Source organism: Nasonia vitripennis (assembly GCF_009193385.2).
Source record: "Nasonia vitripennis strain AsymCx chromosome 1 unlocalized genomic scaffold, Nvit_psr_1.1 chr1_random0005, whole genome shotgun sequence".
In the NCBI taxonomy this organism is placed as follows: domain Eukaryota; kingdom Metazoa; phylum Arthropoda; class Insecta; order Hymenoptera; family Pteromalidae; genus Nasonia; species Nasonia vitripennis.
In genome coordinates, this window is record NW_022279591.1 from 523245 (window position 1) to 541401 (window position 18157).

At 37.8% G+C, this 18157-nt stretch overlaps 1 protein-coding gene across 6 annotated transcripts in view; it reads right to left on the bottom strand.

Annotated features, from left to right (window-relative positions):
- The window catches only part of LOC100114114 (potassium voltage-gated channel protein Shaker), a 594961-nt gene that overhangs the window by 51469 nt on the left and 525335 nt on the right, over nucleotides 1-18157 (bottom strand). For 4 of the 6 annotated variants that reach the window (XR_004345121.1, XR_004345120.1, XR_004345122.1 and 1 more), the window contains exon 8: nucleotides 3972-4145. Coding sequence is in view for 2 of the 6 variants with exons in the window: in XM_032601320.1 (XP_032457211.1) it covers nucleotides 3979-4145 (167 nt within the window). In the remaining 4 variants the exon portion in view is untranslated. Of the gene's footprint in view, nucleotides 1-3971; nucleotides 4146-12634; nucleotides 12745-18157 lie in introns of those variants that run through there. The other 2 variants (XM_032601321.1, XR_004345123.1) reach the window with 2 other exon arrangements.

An 18157-nucleotide genomic window follows, 5' to 3' on the forward strand; every position in this document is an offset into this window, starting at 1 on the left:
GATGAAATTGCAGAACATACTTGTTTAATGAAAATTAATAGTATTTTAATTACACATGGAATGACGTTACGTGATTATGATTTACCTTTAATTGACGAAACTATTCAAATTTTCAATTACTCTAATGATTGCGAAACTACACTATTAGCACCTTCATATGATTCGAACATTATTCACTCACTTAATAAGAGACAACGTGATATTTTTAACGAAGTTATTAAAGCAATACATTCTAATGAAAAAAATTAAAAATTAATTTTTGTAGATGGTTCCGGAGGATCAGGAAAAAGTTATTTACACAATATATTAATTTCATATCTTAATTATCATCAAATTTCAGTTATATCTGTAGCTTGGACTGGTATAGCCGCAAATTTGTTACATGGCGGTAAAACAGTTCATACAACATTTAAATTATAATGGTACGGAATTCCGTAATATAAATATTGCGTGGCATTTTTATCTTCTTTATTTAATTTAAACCAAGATGTCAATGTAGTATGGACATTTTTATCAATTATTTCGTGTTAACATCCTTCTTGATAATAAACATATTGTTAATCTTCTTCGTGAACAGCTAATCTTTTAATTACATAAGATTGCTCATGTAGTAAAAATTCTCATATGCGATATTCAGGTGCACATACATATCTGGTGAAGAGATGTTGTGATATTTCATTATATTTATATGTATCGTTATTTTCCTTTACATTGTCTTCATTACCTGGATTATGTTCATTTGCAAATTTCACAAGAGCTGTATCAGGACCTTTATGATAATATTTAAACAAATATTTTATAGCTTTAATCGTACTACATATTTCTACATTAATATGACGTTCTAAAAGTAATAATAAATATGGATTATACGGTACGACAAAACTATTATCTGCAATCCTATGTTTTAAAAACGTTATTTAATTATTATTTTTTCTTCGTCGGTAAGAAGAGTAACCATCAGGATTATAGTGGGTTAGATTGACACAAGGTTTAGGAAAATTCTTAGTACAACGTGTTTCATCTTCATTCATACAAACACAATTTTTATTTTGTGATCCACAGGGACCGTGTATTATATTATTTTTTACTATATTGTATAATCTTGGATATTCGTTTTCATTTGGTATTTCAGCACTTATGATAGAATCAATTTGATCAGTATCTCGAAATTTATCATTAGTATGCAACCATAATAACATATGAATATGTGGTAATCTCATTTTTTGAAATTCTAATACGTAAACATAACCTTACGGTTTTTAAAAACAGTACGGTTTTTAAAATTTTAACTTTTTCATGGAAGACTCTTGAGATTAAATCAGGACGATCTATTGTGCTTTTATACGGTAATAAATTCTCTTGAATTTCCTTCCAATTTAAATTACATGTCATCGTTATAAAAATATCTGGTTTTCCGTCGGCTTGTAGTCATGTCATTATAAATCTAAATAATTTTGTTGTATTGATTTAGGACTACCTATATAAGATAATAGTAATATTACCATTTTTCCAATTCGAGAATTATCAACATTTGCCTGATTGGAAACGTAATCCATCAATCCTTTATACATTTCAGTTCTTAATTGTGCTTGGTGAGTACGTAAGTCATATAATGGACATCTTTCGATCCTTGTTCAAACAACAACAATTAATTGTTGTGATAAATTTTACAAATTTAAATAAGGATTAAAATAACCACGTATGTTTAATCTATATGAATAAAACTGTAGTGTAGATATATTATTATTTCTATATTCTTTTTTTGTACATTTCATATAAGGTTGCCATCCCGGATGACCAAAAGGAAATATCAAAGAATATATTATTGGGTTAAGACGTTTACTAAGAATATTTATTTGTTTTAGTTTTTCAGTTTTTGGATAAATACATATATCACGATCAAACGGAGGTTCGCCATAATTTCCTATATATACAACAGCAACTTCATTACATGTTGCTAAATATAATTTACTTTTTGTATGATTATCACGTGTTAATGACATTACTATTTCAGGAGGTGTTATATTATTATCATGAGCATTAATATTTTCTTCATTTTCTATTTCATAAATCATTTTATATGCGCTTGCATAAGGATTGTTTAAAGACAACAATGTACATAAAAATTCTAATATGTTTGAATCGGGTTTATCAATTTTATAGTTATTTGCTCTATATTTATTTGCAATTTCATTGTCAATAATATTATTGTATATATTGTATATACAATTGGCCATATTTCGGGTCGTTTTCATTCGGATGTAATGAATATGAATTATGATATACCTGTCCACATATCTTTAATACTTGTGGCCCCAGATTGTTAAAGTATACTAATTTAGACCCGAAACTAGCAAATGCAAATGAATAATTGTAACCTCTTATATTTTTCTTAGAATAAATACTTATTAAATTATTTTGAAATAATAGATCCTTCAATTCTTGAGGATATGATGAGTTATCATCAAAAATAACCTTATTTTTATGACAACAATGATTGTATTTTTTATCATAGGATATTGCTCCTTTAAAATGTTTTTGCTTTACAAAACTTACGTTTATTATCTTATATATATATATATATATATATATATATATATATATATATATATATATATATATATATATACCCCATTAAATTTACTTAAAATTCTAAGATATGCTTATTAAGTTTATTATTATAATTAAATAATACAATTTTTAAATAGTAAAACCTTATTCGAATATACATGTATTGCAACTAGTAGTTATAACTACTGTTATAAAATGTTGGTTTTATTAAACAGATTCATTTACACTCGGCAGTATAGTTAATTCTTATGAAACGGTTTTGAAATCGTGCTTGAAATTTTTTAATCTAACAATCTAATTGAACCATTTCAAAAACGTTCTACAAAAATTAATTATTATCGAAGATAATATTTAACAGTATATTTAATAATGTCACATCGAATGATTGAATATCATCTTAATCAATATGTAAATCGCGAACGAAGAGGACGAGCTAGTGCATTTAGTGCACCATTCATTTGGGCCGGGGCAGCAGCTCTCTGGAGAATTTCTCAGTGTAGAGTGAATGGCAAGTTGCGCATTTTGAGTCGTAAGCCACACTCTTGTAAAATTTTCAACATTTTTCGAAATTTTTCAAAAATTTGATTCATTTTGAGTATTTTTGAGTAGCAGGAAGAAATGATTACCTCTCGCTACAGCGGGAGGGAATGGGTATGTCCGCTGCAACGGGAGGGAATGCCATTCCCTCCCGCACGCTCGAAATGAACAGCTTGCCATTCACTTTAGATGCATGGAAACAGGTCTTTTTCATGCACGTGTTAAGAAAAATTTATTTTCATATATAAATGATATATCGATAAATAAACTAGGAAAAATTTTGGCAAAAATTGACAATATACCTTAAGTATAGAATAATAACATGGATTAAAATCCGAATGATTGTATAAAACTTTAGAAGATAGTAACATTTTTTGCACAGATGAAGCTACACAAAATAATGATTGCACATTCTATTTATAAAATCCTATTCAACCTAATTATTCAAGAAAAGTTTTATACTGACGCTGATTTGACTTGTTTTTCAAAGTTAAATGTAAAATTTTTATATTTAATGAACTTTTAGTATATGTCAGAGTCTCTGAACAATATTTTTGGTTCTGGATCTGGATTTGAATTAACTTTGATACCACCTTAAGTATTTTTTTTTATATTTGTCCGTTTATATTCTATATTGTAATGCTCGGCTTGCAAACAGGTAACTGTGTTTACTTCTACATGGTTTCCAAGTATACTCTGTAACTATTTAGGGGTAAATAAATAGATAAAAATAACCGCGATACCTCGTACGGCCCTCGATCAAGCTGGTTTGATTATCATGTTTTCCATTTAAAAATTAATCTTAGTTGACTTTAAGTAAAGTAGTAATATATCAATGTCCTATTATATATAAATGTTTTTACCTTGTAGTCAGACATCAGTCTCAATACTTAAACAGGCAAGATGTATATTATTATTGTAATGAGGGTTGCAGGTTGGTTTCTTTATAATACCCGAACGTCTTAGTAAAATACCTTCTTCTAATTCCATTATGTCTGACGATGATTCCGACATTGAATTTTTTTTAATGTTTTGGCCTATAAAATAATAAATTTGATATTAAAAATATATAATGAATGTAACTTCTAGTGAAATAAAATCTTAAAGCTACTTCTTATGGGCCTAGAAGTACCGTGCAATACAGTACTCAAACTTGACAAGGCTTTCGGGTCCTCCTTGCCAATGTTTGTGAAAAAAAGACCCGCTTTATAAAAAATCATTCCACCAGTGACAATCAGAATCAAGAGACTCGATTAAGAAGAGCCAAGGTAGTTACTTTTCTAATAAATTGTAAAACATCTGTAAAAAATTTTAAACCTCTATCTATAAAACAATTTAAATTTTATGGCCAACATATCCCTATAAGAAAGGATATCGACCACAAAATTTAAATTGTTTTATAGATAGAGGTTTGCAATTATCTACAGATGTCTTACAATTAATTAGAAAAGTAACTACCTTGGCACTTTTTAATCAAGTTTTATTATCTTTTTTTGATTTATTCAAATTTTACCGTCTACTGAGCACCAACAGTTTGAAGCGTTTGTACGTTATGTAATAAAATTAAGGAACTCGAGTTTCGAATTCGCATTCCTAAATTCTTGTACCAGGCCATAGGTAATTGATTAAATGTTTCACAACAAAGCCCATCACTCTTTTAAGAGAAGAATAATATAGTCCGGATTACTCTCGGCACTTTCGAGGCGAGTCTTGGGCATCGGTGTAAGTCTCAGTTTTACCACGACTTTACCTCGGTCGAACTGCAACTTTACCTTGATCCAAACCGTGACTTTACCGCGGTACGAACCTTGACTTAACCGGTACGAACTGTGGCTTTACCACGATAATGACCTCGGTAACGACCATGGCTAAAACTCGACTGAAGTTGACTGCGCATGGTCTAGGGACATTTCGGAATTATTTAAACCGCAGCGCCAAAGCAGTCATCTACTGTATTATCATAAACACACTCGCACTGCATCTCAATAGTTATAAATTGTTGATCTTAGATCGAGGGTTTTCGCGTCAGTATAAACCTTGATTCTAATTCGTACATTAATGTTTATATAAATCAAACCGCTCTTACTATTGTATTTTGTCGTTTCGATCTACATATACAGACAAGCCACGGCATTTTCGGCACTGTGAACGCACTCTATATACAATTATTATGTTATGATTAATTTATTTGACACATGGCTTTAAGCTAAAAATACTGCTCCTATAAATAAAATGTTTGCTTTTTTAAATTAAATTAAAAAAAAAAATTGTCTTAAATAGTATAAAACCTCAAGTCACGCAATGGCAACCATACGCTCTGCCGATCCATTAATTTGCATAACTATAATACCAACAGTTTATATAGGGCGACGGTGCACCGCTAAAAAGACGCTTATAAACGAGTTGATTGACCACAGAGGTGCCAGAATGAAACCTATTCTAATCAATGTATTATGATGTTTAATAGTGTTTGTAGTAATTTTTATAAAAATTACTCGTAGAGATCATTCTATGTTTAAAATTTATTATGATGTATGTTATTAAGAAAAATGTTACGAAATTTAGAGAAATAAAAAGAAATGATACAAAAATTTAGAAAAAATTATCGTTTTTGAGCTCTAGAAGATTGTCTTTTAAGTCATTTAAAAAATTTATGAGTAAGGTGTTCTAACACATTTTCTCTTAAAATGCAACGTTGCATGCAAAAGTTAGCGATTCAGTTGAAATGAAGTTAAATTCCCAAAACGGGAACGATTATTTAACGAGAAATAATGCGTTTTACGATAAACTGTGTTAAAATTGTTTACTTTTAGGGAGGTTAACCACCAAAATTATTTTCTTAGGAAATTGATGAAACTTTGCACACTGTTTCTTAATGATATTGTCCACACACACCTAAAATTTCTGATCAATCTGACGTCTAGAAGCTAAGATATGAGACCTCTAAGTTTGGGCGTATAACAGGCGATCCCTATGCTGGGACCGCGCAAAACGTGCATTTTCGTTGATAGGAGCCGAACGTTTTTTACGGTTTTGTTAAAAGACTAAAGTAACGTTAAGGACGATATAACGAATATTTTGAGCCTTGGTGCTCAAACGCATGATTCGAACTCTAAACACCTTTAAACGTGTTTCTACGAAGTTTTAACGAAACTGAAAATTTTACTATTACAAAGCTTCCTTAAGGAAGAAGTAAAACGTTACCAAAAAAATCTTAACGCACTCTACTTAGCTGTTGTTCGTAAAAATAGCCGTCAATTTTTTCACCCTCCGGATCCACGAGTGTGTAGATGTGTGGCTGTCTCGCCGTATAAACTTTTATAAATTTAAATAATTCTAGAGTCCAGCCGCCCTCGTATACTTTCCGAAAGGCTGTCTAAGCACAACTAACGCGGACCAAGTAAGTAATAAGTAGTTGTATTGATCATTATAAGTTTTTAGAGAGCGAAAGTCGGCAAAATCAGACTTCCACAACTCGTACGGGTTGAACACCCGGTAAGTGCGACGAGGAAAACGATATCGCACCATTTTATACATTGTGTGCGCATCTTGACTCTCGAGCCACTCTCGTACCTCGTTAGAGTGAAATTTTTCACGCATGGTTTACACAAGTCTGTTTTCACAGTTCACACATATGCTGATGAAGCTGGCAAACCATATTACAGTTCATTATGCTCACTGTCCAATTGTTGACTGTCTTCTACTGACTAACCTCGACCTCTTTTTCCTTGTACGTTCTATAGTCTGCCTAAATCATCGATAAACCCTATTAGAAGTGATTTTACCGCTCATACATAAAACAGTCAATAGAGCGACACTTCTCTTCTCACTACACGACGATTCAGATAGCATGCGTGGAAAAGCGAGTAGGAGGCCCTTTCTGCCGTTACAATGCCAAGTTTATTCCAGGCAATGGTACCTTGGCAGTACACTATTGATAATATGTAGTTTAGGTATTACTTCGCCATCACCATTTGTAGTAATCAAGTGTGGTGGCTGTGATGGTGCTTTATTGGCGGTCAGTAACAATAATTCATTGCCGGCCTCATCGTCCTCGCTACTTTTTCTGTAATATAGAAACCTTTTTAACACATGCTGATACATGGCATATATTTGCCGATCATCCAGTCTACTCGAGTTCAAAATCTTGTTCATCTCGTCGTCCAGTCGTAATACCTCGTAGCCCGGTGTCTGAACTGTGTTTAGACAGTTGTGACCATTATCATTAGCACCGCCATCACCAATACTAACCTTACACTCGTCAGTAACAGATGTCTTCGACGGTGGTGGTGGTGCTGCTGTTATTGGTGAACATTAGCGTTGTTGTTATGTCTGATGCTGTCTCACACGCTCTATACACTCTTGAGGTACTAAAATCATTTTTCTTGCATGTTTCATGCTGATAACACAGATTTTCATTATCACCGGTACGAAGTTTTGAGCTTCAATTAAAAGTTTCTTGCGACCATCTTTCGTTTGGCCCGGAGCTATGATTTTGCACAATAATGAGACAGGCTTGACGCAACACAGCTTTGCGTTACACAGCGTCTAGATGACAGCACATAACTTTTAATATATTCGGATACATTCGCCTAATGGGATAGCGATAGCGCTTCTTCGCTGCTGCTGTAATCCTGATGTTGATTAGTCTGCTGCTGCTGCTGCCACCGTCGATGTTGCTCGATCCATCACACACGAACGACTGGCACATTATCGGTAATAGAGTTGCTTTTAATCTGTTTGCACAAAACATACACATACTGATGCTGATCTGAAGGAAAGATGCACGTGCGATACCGACAATTTTCCCGTGTATCCTGCTTTAAGTCCAGCAGTAGATAGTAAAAGGGCCGAGAGACAGTATCGCTATAGGCTTCTTGCAAAAATTTCGGATCCTTGGGATAAAGCTGTCGGGACAGATGTTGTATTTGCGTGCGATCACGAGGATTCTTAAAAACAACTATGTAATTCGAGTTCAACGATATTTCTCGCTGACCCCAATGAAAGTTGTTTTGCAAAAGAAAGAAAATACTTAAATTATGATGATGACTGCCCTTGATAAATAGACTGACTACACTCGCACTGGATGACTCGTGCATCAGATCGTCAACAATCAAGAGTTTTGGTCGTTCGGGATCTATACTGTTGTCCTCCGTCTTCGGTAATCTCTCGTGAAATCTAATACTGCCAGCAAATTCCTTATAAGCTGGCTACCATTTCGTATAGTAGAGTAATATACGATTAAATTGTGTATCACTCACATGTGCAATGTTTTTGAGAAAATCGCTGACAAACATGGTCTTGCCACACGAGGTGGCACCGTAAATCATTCATGTCCAGGAATGTCTCTAACGTACGTCCATGATGATGATAATGATGAATGAAGCTTGCCGAAGACAAGTCATTAGGCTACCCCACGCAGGAAGCTCGTTTGTGCGCGCGCTAAAGGTTAGTCATAAGGCTAGCCCCTCCGGGAGGTTATGACGCGCACGCGCGCGCTCCGCGCGAACGGTTTCAGACAGCCTAACCGCACACAAGTCAGTATGCTTTAGCTCCTCGTGGCAGATGAATCTAAGCGCAGTGAAGAACGAGTAAGAAAAGGAGGAGGAGAATAAGAGGAGGAAATCAATAAGTACAGGTATTGAATTATATAATTCCATGTTCGAATTACATTCTTTTTTATAAATTAATTCATCTAGGTTATGTGCCCGTATGGGTAGCTCTTAGCGTCAGCTATAAAGCGATACTTAGAATAAACAGGTTTACACAATTTACACTCGGAGAGTGTGACCACATCATGTAGCGATGTGCGTCTAATCGCATCAAAACACACAAACATCGGTAGTAGTTCACCTCTTACAAGTTCACGCACACGTTCAAAATTAATTTTTTTGCTCGATGATGCATAATAGGATACCTTTGATTTTGCATGCACACAATTCACAGCCGCCTGGTGTTATTATTAACGATTCAATACACAAGTTTTCAATTGTATTGATTGTTATGTTTTTAATTGCCCAGAGCACTTCACAGACGTTCAGAATACAGAGTTGACTGAGTTTAGATGTTGTATTATTAGATTCGCAAGTTGTGCGTTTTACGGTTATTTATTAGAAAGTTTAGTCTAATTTCTTAACTATATCTATTATTTATCTTAGCAACTTACAATAATTAATAACCTACGCACTTAAGATGGTTCTAAACACCCGTTCGTGGCAGATGCTAATTGTTACAATCTACGCGCGTTCACGTGGCAATATATAGTAAAGATGATCAACTGGTCTTGCTAACACCAGAGATTCTACTCGACAGTCCTTAGCTTGTACTTATCTCTGTGGCACGGATCTGAGTTTAAAGGGCTTTCCGGTGTATGCTATGCCAAGGGACGGATTTAGCACGCTCCAAACACTAATACTAGCAAACACTGCCGCTTCACCTTAGAATCAGTCAAAACCGCCAAGGAATAAGTCACTACGCAAAAAGGCACTGCGTGGATCGGCTCCGGGGTTTTTAAAGCTGAACTACGGGGAACACCTAGATCACGTCTGTAAAAAAGCCACGACTAGGATAGCGCAACTTAGCCGGCTCATGGCTAACGTCCGTGGGCCTAGGCTTACAGTTGGGCGGTTACTCATGGCGACCACTGACTCTATCCTGTTATATGGAGCAGAGGTGTGGGCCGACGCTATGACTAGGAATAAGTATAAGAAAAAGATTATGGCGGTACAGCGAAGGGGGGCCCTTAGAATAGCATGCTCCTACCGGACGGTCGCGGCCGAAGCATTGATGGTAATCGCGGGTATAATCCCCGTGGATCTTCTTGCGATCGAACGCAAGCAGATCTACGAGGCTCGCTTAGCGTCGAGTGGCATCTCGATTACCGTTGAAGAAAGAGAAATAACAATGCGCAATTGGCAGACTAGGTGGACCGAATGTCCAAAGGCTAGATGGACTAAGACCCTCATAAAAGATGTAGGTCCGTGGGTGGACAGGAAATGAGGGGAGGGTAACTTTTTACCTTACCTACTTTTTCTCCGGTTACGGATACTTTAGAAGCTACCTGTATGCGATGAACAGGGTGGCAACACTGGGGTGTAAGTACTGCGGTGACGAACGGGACCGCGACGTGAGCCACACGTTTTTTGAAATGCGTAGAGTACTGGAGCTGACGATAGGGGTGTTCACACCCGAGACTGTAGTCGAAACAATGCTTGGCAGCAAGCAGATCTGGGGCGAGATAACGGCGTACGTGAAGACGGTTCTCTGCGCGAAAAACAATGACAGTTCTTTACAAGACTACTTGACGGCTAGCATAGCTTAAGACAGGTGACCCCCCGAAGGAATGCGAAAGCGGATATCGAGGGGGTTTTCGCGGCCCTATGAGAGGTGGAGTTTTAGTGGGTATGCCTGGCGATAGTCCCGCGTCAGGAGAGTCCCACACATGGGGAGTCTCGCACGACTCCTGACATGGTGCATCAAGCATTTCTTCAACTCTCCGGATGAACAAAAAAAAAATCATTAAATTATTTTTAATGATATTTACTATAAATACCTTTAACTTTACCGTGCTTAAACCTTAATTATCCCTGCTGGCCCATTGTGGCACTCAGTGCAATGTTTTGTGAATTTTCTCACTGTCCGTAGGATTCCAAGTAAACGAATGGTTTTTCTAGGCTCAAATTCAAGGAGGATACTTTGTACACCTGTAGTTTTGGTATACGTGCAGGAATTTTAATTTGAATGTTAAAAAATGTTTTATGCACAAAAAGGTGGCATAATAAGCGAAAAAAAAGAAAAAATTAAGTATTTTCATCGCCAAATCTTCTTTAAGCATTCAAATCAATATCGCTGCATTTGTATCAAAACTACAGGTGTACAAAGTATTTTTCTTGAATGTGAGCCCAAATGAACCATTCGTTCAATTGGAATCCTACGGACAGTGAAAAAATTCACAAAACATTGCACCGAGTGCCACAATGGGTCAGCAAGGATAATTAAGGTTTTAGCACGGTAAAGGTATTTATACTAAATATCACTTAAAAAAATTTTAAGTGATTTACTTTAATTTTGTCATTTTTACTCATGATTCTTTTCTTCAGGATTTAAAGGTGTTGTGTCCCCTTAAGTTTAAATTAGCAATCATTTGACTCAGCCCTTAATTGAACACAATGATTTTTTGATGTCCTATAATAAATAAAAAGTATGTTTATAAACTTGTCTTTGTTTGATTTATCTTTGTTGTTTTTTAATCTGTAATTTCGTTGTAAACAAAAAATTGTCTTTTTAATTGATCTCATTTTTTTTATGTGTAATTTCATTGTAGACAAAATTATGTCATAATGTTATCCCTGGCGAGAAAAATCACGTGATTTATCACACGATCAATCACGTGATAGATTACTTGAATTTTCACGTGATTTATCACTTGACTTTTTGGCGTGATTTCTCGCGTGATAAATCACGTTAAAAATGACATCATAAATCACTCATAAAATTGAAGTATTTGTTTTAATTGAAATAAATGTATTTGTTTGTACTAAACAATCATGAAAAATATATATCCGTTGATGCTAATCCAAACAAATTGACCGCAACATAGTGAACAAAAACTTTGCCTTAACCGAGACTTGAACCCTTGTCTTCAACTTCACAATCCATTATCTTACTTACTGAGCCATTTTTACTTGTCCTAATAATGATAACTTGCAGATCATATATAAATCTTAGTAATATATCATTTATGTGTATAAACTATCCGCTGTTATTTGATAAAATAAGGAAAACGATTTTATTATATAATAAAAAAAATTAATTTATCAAGTTTTAATCCTTATGAATTGTAGCTATTCTTCTGTACTGTACTGTAATAATATATATTATTTAGTAGTACAAATTTGGATCATAAATATCAATCTTAACTCCAAAAATATTTTAGATCTTTTCAATTTTTATCTTAAAGTATACGTATGAACTGTGCAACGTTAGAAATCTAACATACTTTTAGGTAAAGGTAGCATAGAATTTCAAGGCTTACAACAGCACAAATAGCTCATGCAGTAAGATAAAGGATTTTGCAGTTGAGGACCAGGGTTCAATCCTTGGTTAGGACAGAGTTTTTTTTAATTCTTTTGTGGTCAATTTATTAGAATTAGCAACAAATGTATTTTCCATAATCGTCTTGACAAAATAAAAAAATTCAATTTATTTTTATTAAAACAAATACTTTAATTTGATGAGTGATTTCTGACGTGATTTTGAAGGTGATTCATCACGTGAGAAATCATACCGAATAGTCAAATGATTTATCACGTATGAATTCAAGTGATCTATCACGTGATATATCCTGTGATAAATCACGTGAATTTTCTCGCCAGGGATATTATGTTATTGACATTCATAATCATACGCAAAAACATCAAACTTGCCTGATCTTTCTTTCTTTAGTTAATAGTTTTTTTAGAGATTTCAAGACTTTTGGAGCAAACTTGTTGAAGTACCTCAAATTTGTAATAATCAAGGGCTCTCATGCTTGTTATAATTTTAGACTGTATGAATAGAATAATCTCTACGAGCAGTTTTTAAATTTCTTTATTATGCCTACGTTTCGGAAGAGTATATCTTTCCTCTTCAGGGCATCTGTAAATTATAGAAATGTACACTAATCACTCTCTCAAGTCTCAGAATAACAGATTTTTAAGTAATAAAAATCAACATGTCATACCGATAAAACATATGAAAGAACTTCATTGTCACATAACGATTACAAGCACAGTTGTCTAGGGTAGAACTAAAATTTAAAATCGTCAAACGTTCAAAACTAAATTGAAGGTTGAGTTGTCACTGTTATAAGCCGTTAAGTTAAGAGATGTTTATTGTTGCTCGCATAGATGTTATGCTGCGCGCAACGTTTTGACGTACATTGCCAAACTGATAGAGTGCAAGGCCTTTTATACCGACTCGCTCTGGTTTAATACGCAGAGTCGCGTGCCGCCCGTCAGACACCTTGAAAACATAAGGCCAAGCGAAGCGGGAACCGTTTAAATGTAGTCGGAGTATAGACCCGTGTATACGCAAGCAGCATGCATGAGTCTACGCTCCGGTCGTATGTGTCGCTACAGGGATACCTTAAATTTGTTATACAAATAAAATATAAACATTCTTAGCTCCTCTTGGCCATTGTTTTTTAGTAACATTATTATCACTGATGTAAAACCACTGATTATTTTGTCGTAACATATTTGTATAATGTTATTTGTATACTACAGAAACTTGTGGGAAAGCGATATCCGATGGCTGTACTACAGAAGCTTGTGGGAAAGCGATATCCGATGGCTGTACTACAGAAGCTTGTGGGAAAGCGATACCCGATGGTCGTACTACGAAAACTTGTAGAAAAGCGATACGCAACTGTATTACACATAATAGGATATAATAGGTTGTGCGACCAAATTCACGGTCCTACCACACACTGGAGAAAAAAGTAGAGATACTCTTTTGAGCATTTGCGATATATTCACCCGTTTATTATGAAAAGAAACGGCTTATTTATAATTATTTTTGTTTAGCATCATAGTTTAGCTTAGAAAAATACTAATTATCCAAAAAACTCTCGAACAGTAACGAGAAGCATTTTTTTCTGTATCACGAAAAATCCGAATCAATATAGAAGTAAATTGTGTCAAGGGCGCCGCGGCTTTGTCTACTTCTCAAACTCGCCTTTGTGGCGCTACCACGCCAATTGATTTTTTCTGCTATTAGTTCTTGCACTAGTCTACAAGAAATCCAACTAAATCCTGACTAAAGTGTTCCAAGTTTATACTTATGCCAATAAAGTCGTCAGGTGCTGCATTTAAGCACACATACCTGTAAAGCTCATAAATAGCGTGGGTTAATCACTCTGTGACATCGGGTTTGGCTGGTGGTTATTTGATGGTGATCAGCGCCTCACGACCATTCATACAGAAGAGCGGATAATATCTCGATGAATCACGATGTACTGTCGCGCTGACTCTTCAGCACCAGCGCCCTCCTGCAACCATAATACTAATTTATACTTTATTATTTTTTGCACACTTTTACATTTTATTCTTATGGTAATGCGTGAAAGAACTCTTACATTCACTTTCACCGCCAGTTGCATCCTCCGCGCTACTGTGACCCATTGTTTCCTCAATTGACATGTCAGTGTCTAAAGGTGAATCGGAGGAGGAAGAGAAGGCTTTATCGAAAACTGCTGCGTATTACTACTGCTGCGGCTGGCAACATCTCAATGTGTGATGCATTGTTGTTCATAGCTGCAACAAAAGCAGCAGCAGTAGCAGCAGTTGAACTAGCTGCGTCTACTAGCTGGACAACGCCTGGTGATGCCTCCTCGTCGTCGTCAGCTTCCACCTTGACAACTGGTGCAGTAATACTTTTAATGTCTACCGGTGGAATGCCAGGAAATACCTCGTCTGCCTCTATTTAATGACTGTAGGTTTCTGCTTGCCCTCCTCCTCCTCATCGTCGTCGTCATCCAACTGTACGAGCTCAATCAAAGCATCTTCTTCAGTATCTGGGATCTTCAATTTCGGAGATTCAGCCCCCTATTTTCAGAGATTTGTACTTGTACATATAAGTATAGTAGAAGGCAGAGGAGGTGTACTACAGATTATTTTTTAGAAGACTATTATTTCGGAGCGAGAGAACAATGTTATCACGATGCTTAAATAGATGGTCTCTCTCTCTCTCTCTCTCTCTCTCTCTCTCTCTCTCTCTCTCTCTCTCTCTCTCTGGTGAGTGCAGTTAACAGCTCTGCTTATACATCATTTTTTTGTACTGCTTTCTTGCTGTTTCTTGCCTTCGGGCCCTCTTCTGTTGTAGATAGTTGCGCGCTCCTTTTTGCAACCTTCACGTCGATACATAAATCGCCGAATGCTGCAATTTTTCTCTGTCATCTTTTCTACTGCAAACTTTCTACACGGCTCCTAACCTACAAATATGTTTGGCTTGGCTTCGCTTGTTTCCTCACTTGCACGGCGTCTCTTTCTCTCCGCAATCAACATCGTTGCGACATCTGCTGCATCGTGGGAGAACTTTCAAGGCGACTTCACACTGATCGAGGTCGGTACTTTCACGCTCTTTCCACTAACGCTCCATCTAGCCGTAAGAGTCACAACACCTACTCTTTCACTCCGTCGATAACTTATCATCCGCCTACAAATATCTGCTTTACCGACTGCTAGCAACTTATCGACGAAAAATGAGTGCCAACGATGAGAAGAGTATGGCAGTGCCTTTTCAGCCATGCAGAAGCTGTAAACAACCCATACAGCACAAAGACACCAAAAAGTGTGAATTTTGTGGTCCTCACGATCACGTCAAGTCCCAAAACACCATCAACATCAAAACTATCGTGGTGAACGACAGGCAGATTATAGCCTGTCCCTCATGTACAGACAACAGCAACGCTAAGGGTGCCTAACTGAGGTCTAAATCCACCTCTGTCACAACATCAGCAACGGGAGTAACTGCAACAATAGCAGCAGACAAGAATACTCCCAAACAACAGCAGCCGGTGAACAAGAAGATGACGTCAGCATCACCATCAGCCAACACGTCGAGAAATTCCTCACCAACCCGCTCGGCCGGAGTAACACCTACGCCGTCCGTTGAGGCCGCTTTGAGGGACATTCGCGGAGCACTGGACGACATACGTAATGCTCAAACGGAGGCCCTCAAGACCCAGAACATCGTGTCGGAGAGGATTTCTAAAATTGAGCAGCGTCTGGGCCCGCTGGAGAAGCGACTTAAGGTCCTCGATGAGCTGCCTGCACTCAAAACTCGCATACACAATGCTGAGTCCACCATCACTGAGCTACAGGCACAAATCCAAGATCTGTCATCGAAGAGCCCGACAATGCAGCAGGACAACGGCAGCACTGTACCCAACACTGCGGAGATTTGCAGCCTACGCAATGAATTTGCCGACGTCAAGAGGCGCCAGCAGCAGACCTTGAACTGAGTAGTCGTTGTCACGGGTTTGCACTATACCTGTGAAATCTCGCTGCACCTCCTCGCTTTCTCAGTTGTGAACGCGCTTGACCCCACGGTCCTTAGAAAAGACGTAGCATCCGTCAGGACAATGGGGAGGCTTGATGCTACAAACAGCTCCGCCAGGGGTGACAACAGACTGCCGCCACTAGCCGTTACCCTATCTTCAAGTGCGCTTGCACGCTCGATCGTCATCGCCAAAGCCCGGAAACGCAAGCTACACACTAGCGAATTGGACGCTACCTTGCTGGAGAAGGCTAAAGCTCTGAGTCCTGACCATCAAGGGCTCATAAACATCAACGAGCTGCTCCCCTCAGACGTCCATAAGCTGCGTACAAGGGCTAGGCTGGAGGCCAAGATGAGCCAGGGCTGTCGAACGTTCGTCAGAGAAGGGAGACTTTACATGCGCTGTAACGATGACAGCGAGCGTGCTACCATCATCAACACCGACGCCGAGCTGGGGACTTTTTTAGCCCGGTTTCCGCCCGCTGCTAACATCGTCCAACACTGAGGCTGCAACATACACACATCATTCCACCACACCCACCATCTAGCTCATCCGCCACGTCTTCATCTGGTTCTAAGGTAACTCTGTCCGAAGGTCTACGAGTCTGTCATTTTAATGCGTACTCGCTTACGGGTCACATTGAGATGATCAGGCTTTTCTTATCCACTCGCTCTCCATTCCACGTAATAGCTGTTACTGAGACCTGGTTGAGCGACAAGGTAACGTCCATCCCTTCACTGGACGACTACCTACTGTACAGACGAGACAGAAACAGAAACGGAGGAGGTGTGGCCCTCTACATACACAATCTCTGACAGTTAGCGTTATTTCATCATCTGACGGTGAATGGTCTGGCAAGCCAGGCAATCCTGAATATCTCTTCTGTGAGGTATCGGCAAAGGGAGTCTCTCCTACCTTTGTGGGGGTTGTGTATTGTCCACCTCATGCTCCATTCTTCCAAGGCTCTAACTTCATAGACCAACTAACAACCCACATGTACAACTATTCCACGAAGGTCATAATGGGAGACTTCAACTCTGACCAACTTTCTTCATCTGAAGATGCCAAGTTCATCAAGGCCTTCATTGATGAAAAGTCCCTTTCATCTGTTCCCTATGGTGCCACGCACCACAAACAGGGCTCTGATACCAGGCTTGACTTGTGTCTAATCGACGAGCAGGATCGCCTGCCGTCATACTGGAAGACAAACTCACCTTTCATCAACGGACATGACCTTATCACGGCCACTCTCGACGTACAGATTCCACGATACGTACCTAACACATACTCTTACAGAAACTTTAAAGGAATCAGCGCCGAGAAGCTAAGGGACTTTCTTAGCGCATATGACTGATCATCTCTCACCTCTTCATCACTCGACGCATGTATATCCACACTTAACGCTAACCTCACTAACGCCATCAATTATCTCGCCCCATTCGGACTGTGACACCAAGAAGACAGCGTCACCCGTGGTTCACCACGGCTCTTCGGAACCTTGTATCTGAGAGAGATAGACTTTACAGGCGATTCAGGAACTCCAGGCTCGATTCGGATCTCCGCATATATAGGCTAGCTAGAGACAATGCTCACAAACAAGTCGAGGAAGCCAGGCTGAATTATTACTATTCACGCCTGTCAACCTTGACTGATGTTGCCAAGATCTGGAGAGAGCTGGAGAAACTTGGAATTTCTGCCAAGGCCCCTTCACCATCTCGTTTTAGCACAGATGAACTCAACAAGCATTTCAGCTCGATCTCCAATGATCCGTTAGATCCTGCTGTTGAGGATTATCTTCTCACCCTGGAAAATATTGACCTCCAGGAGTATTTCGAATACAGCACCATAACGGAATCGGATGTGTTGGCTACAGTATCGCACTTCGACACTCATCTAATGCCAGTTCTCGCTCCCCTACTAAGTCATATTTTCAACCTGTCTCTGAGCGAACCCTATTTCCCATCTGCCTGGAAATTGTCGCTTGTGCGTGCACTGAACAAAGTCAGTTCA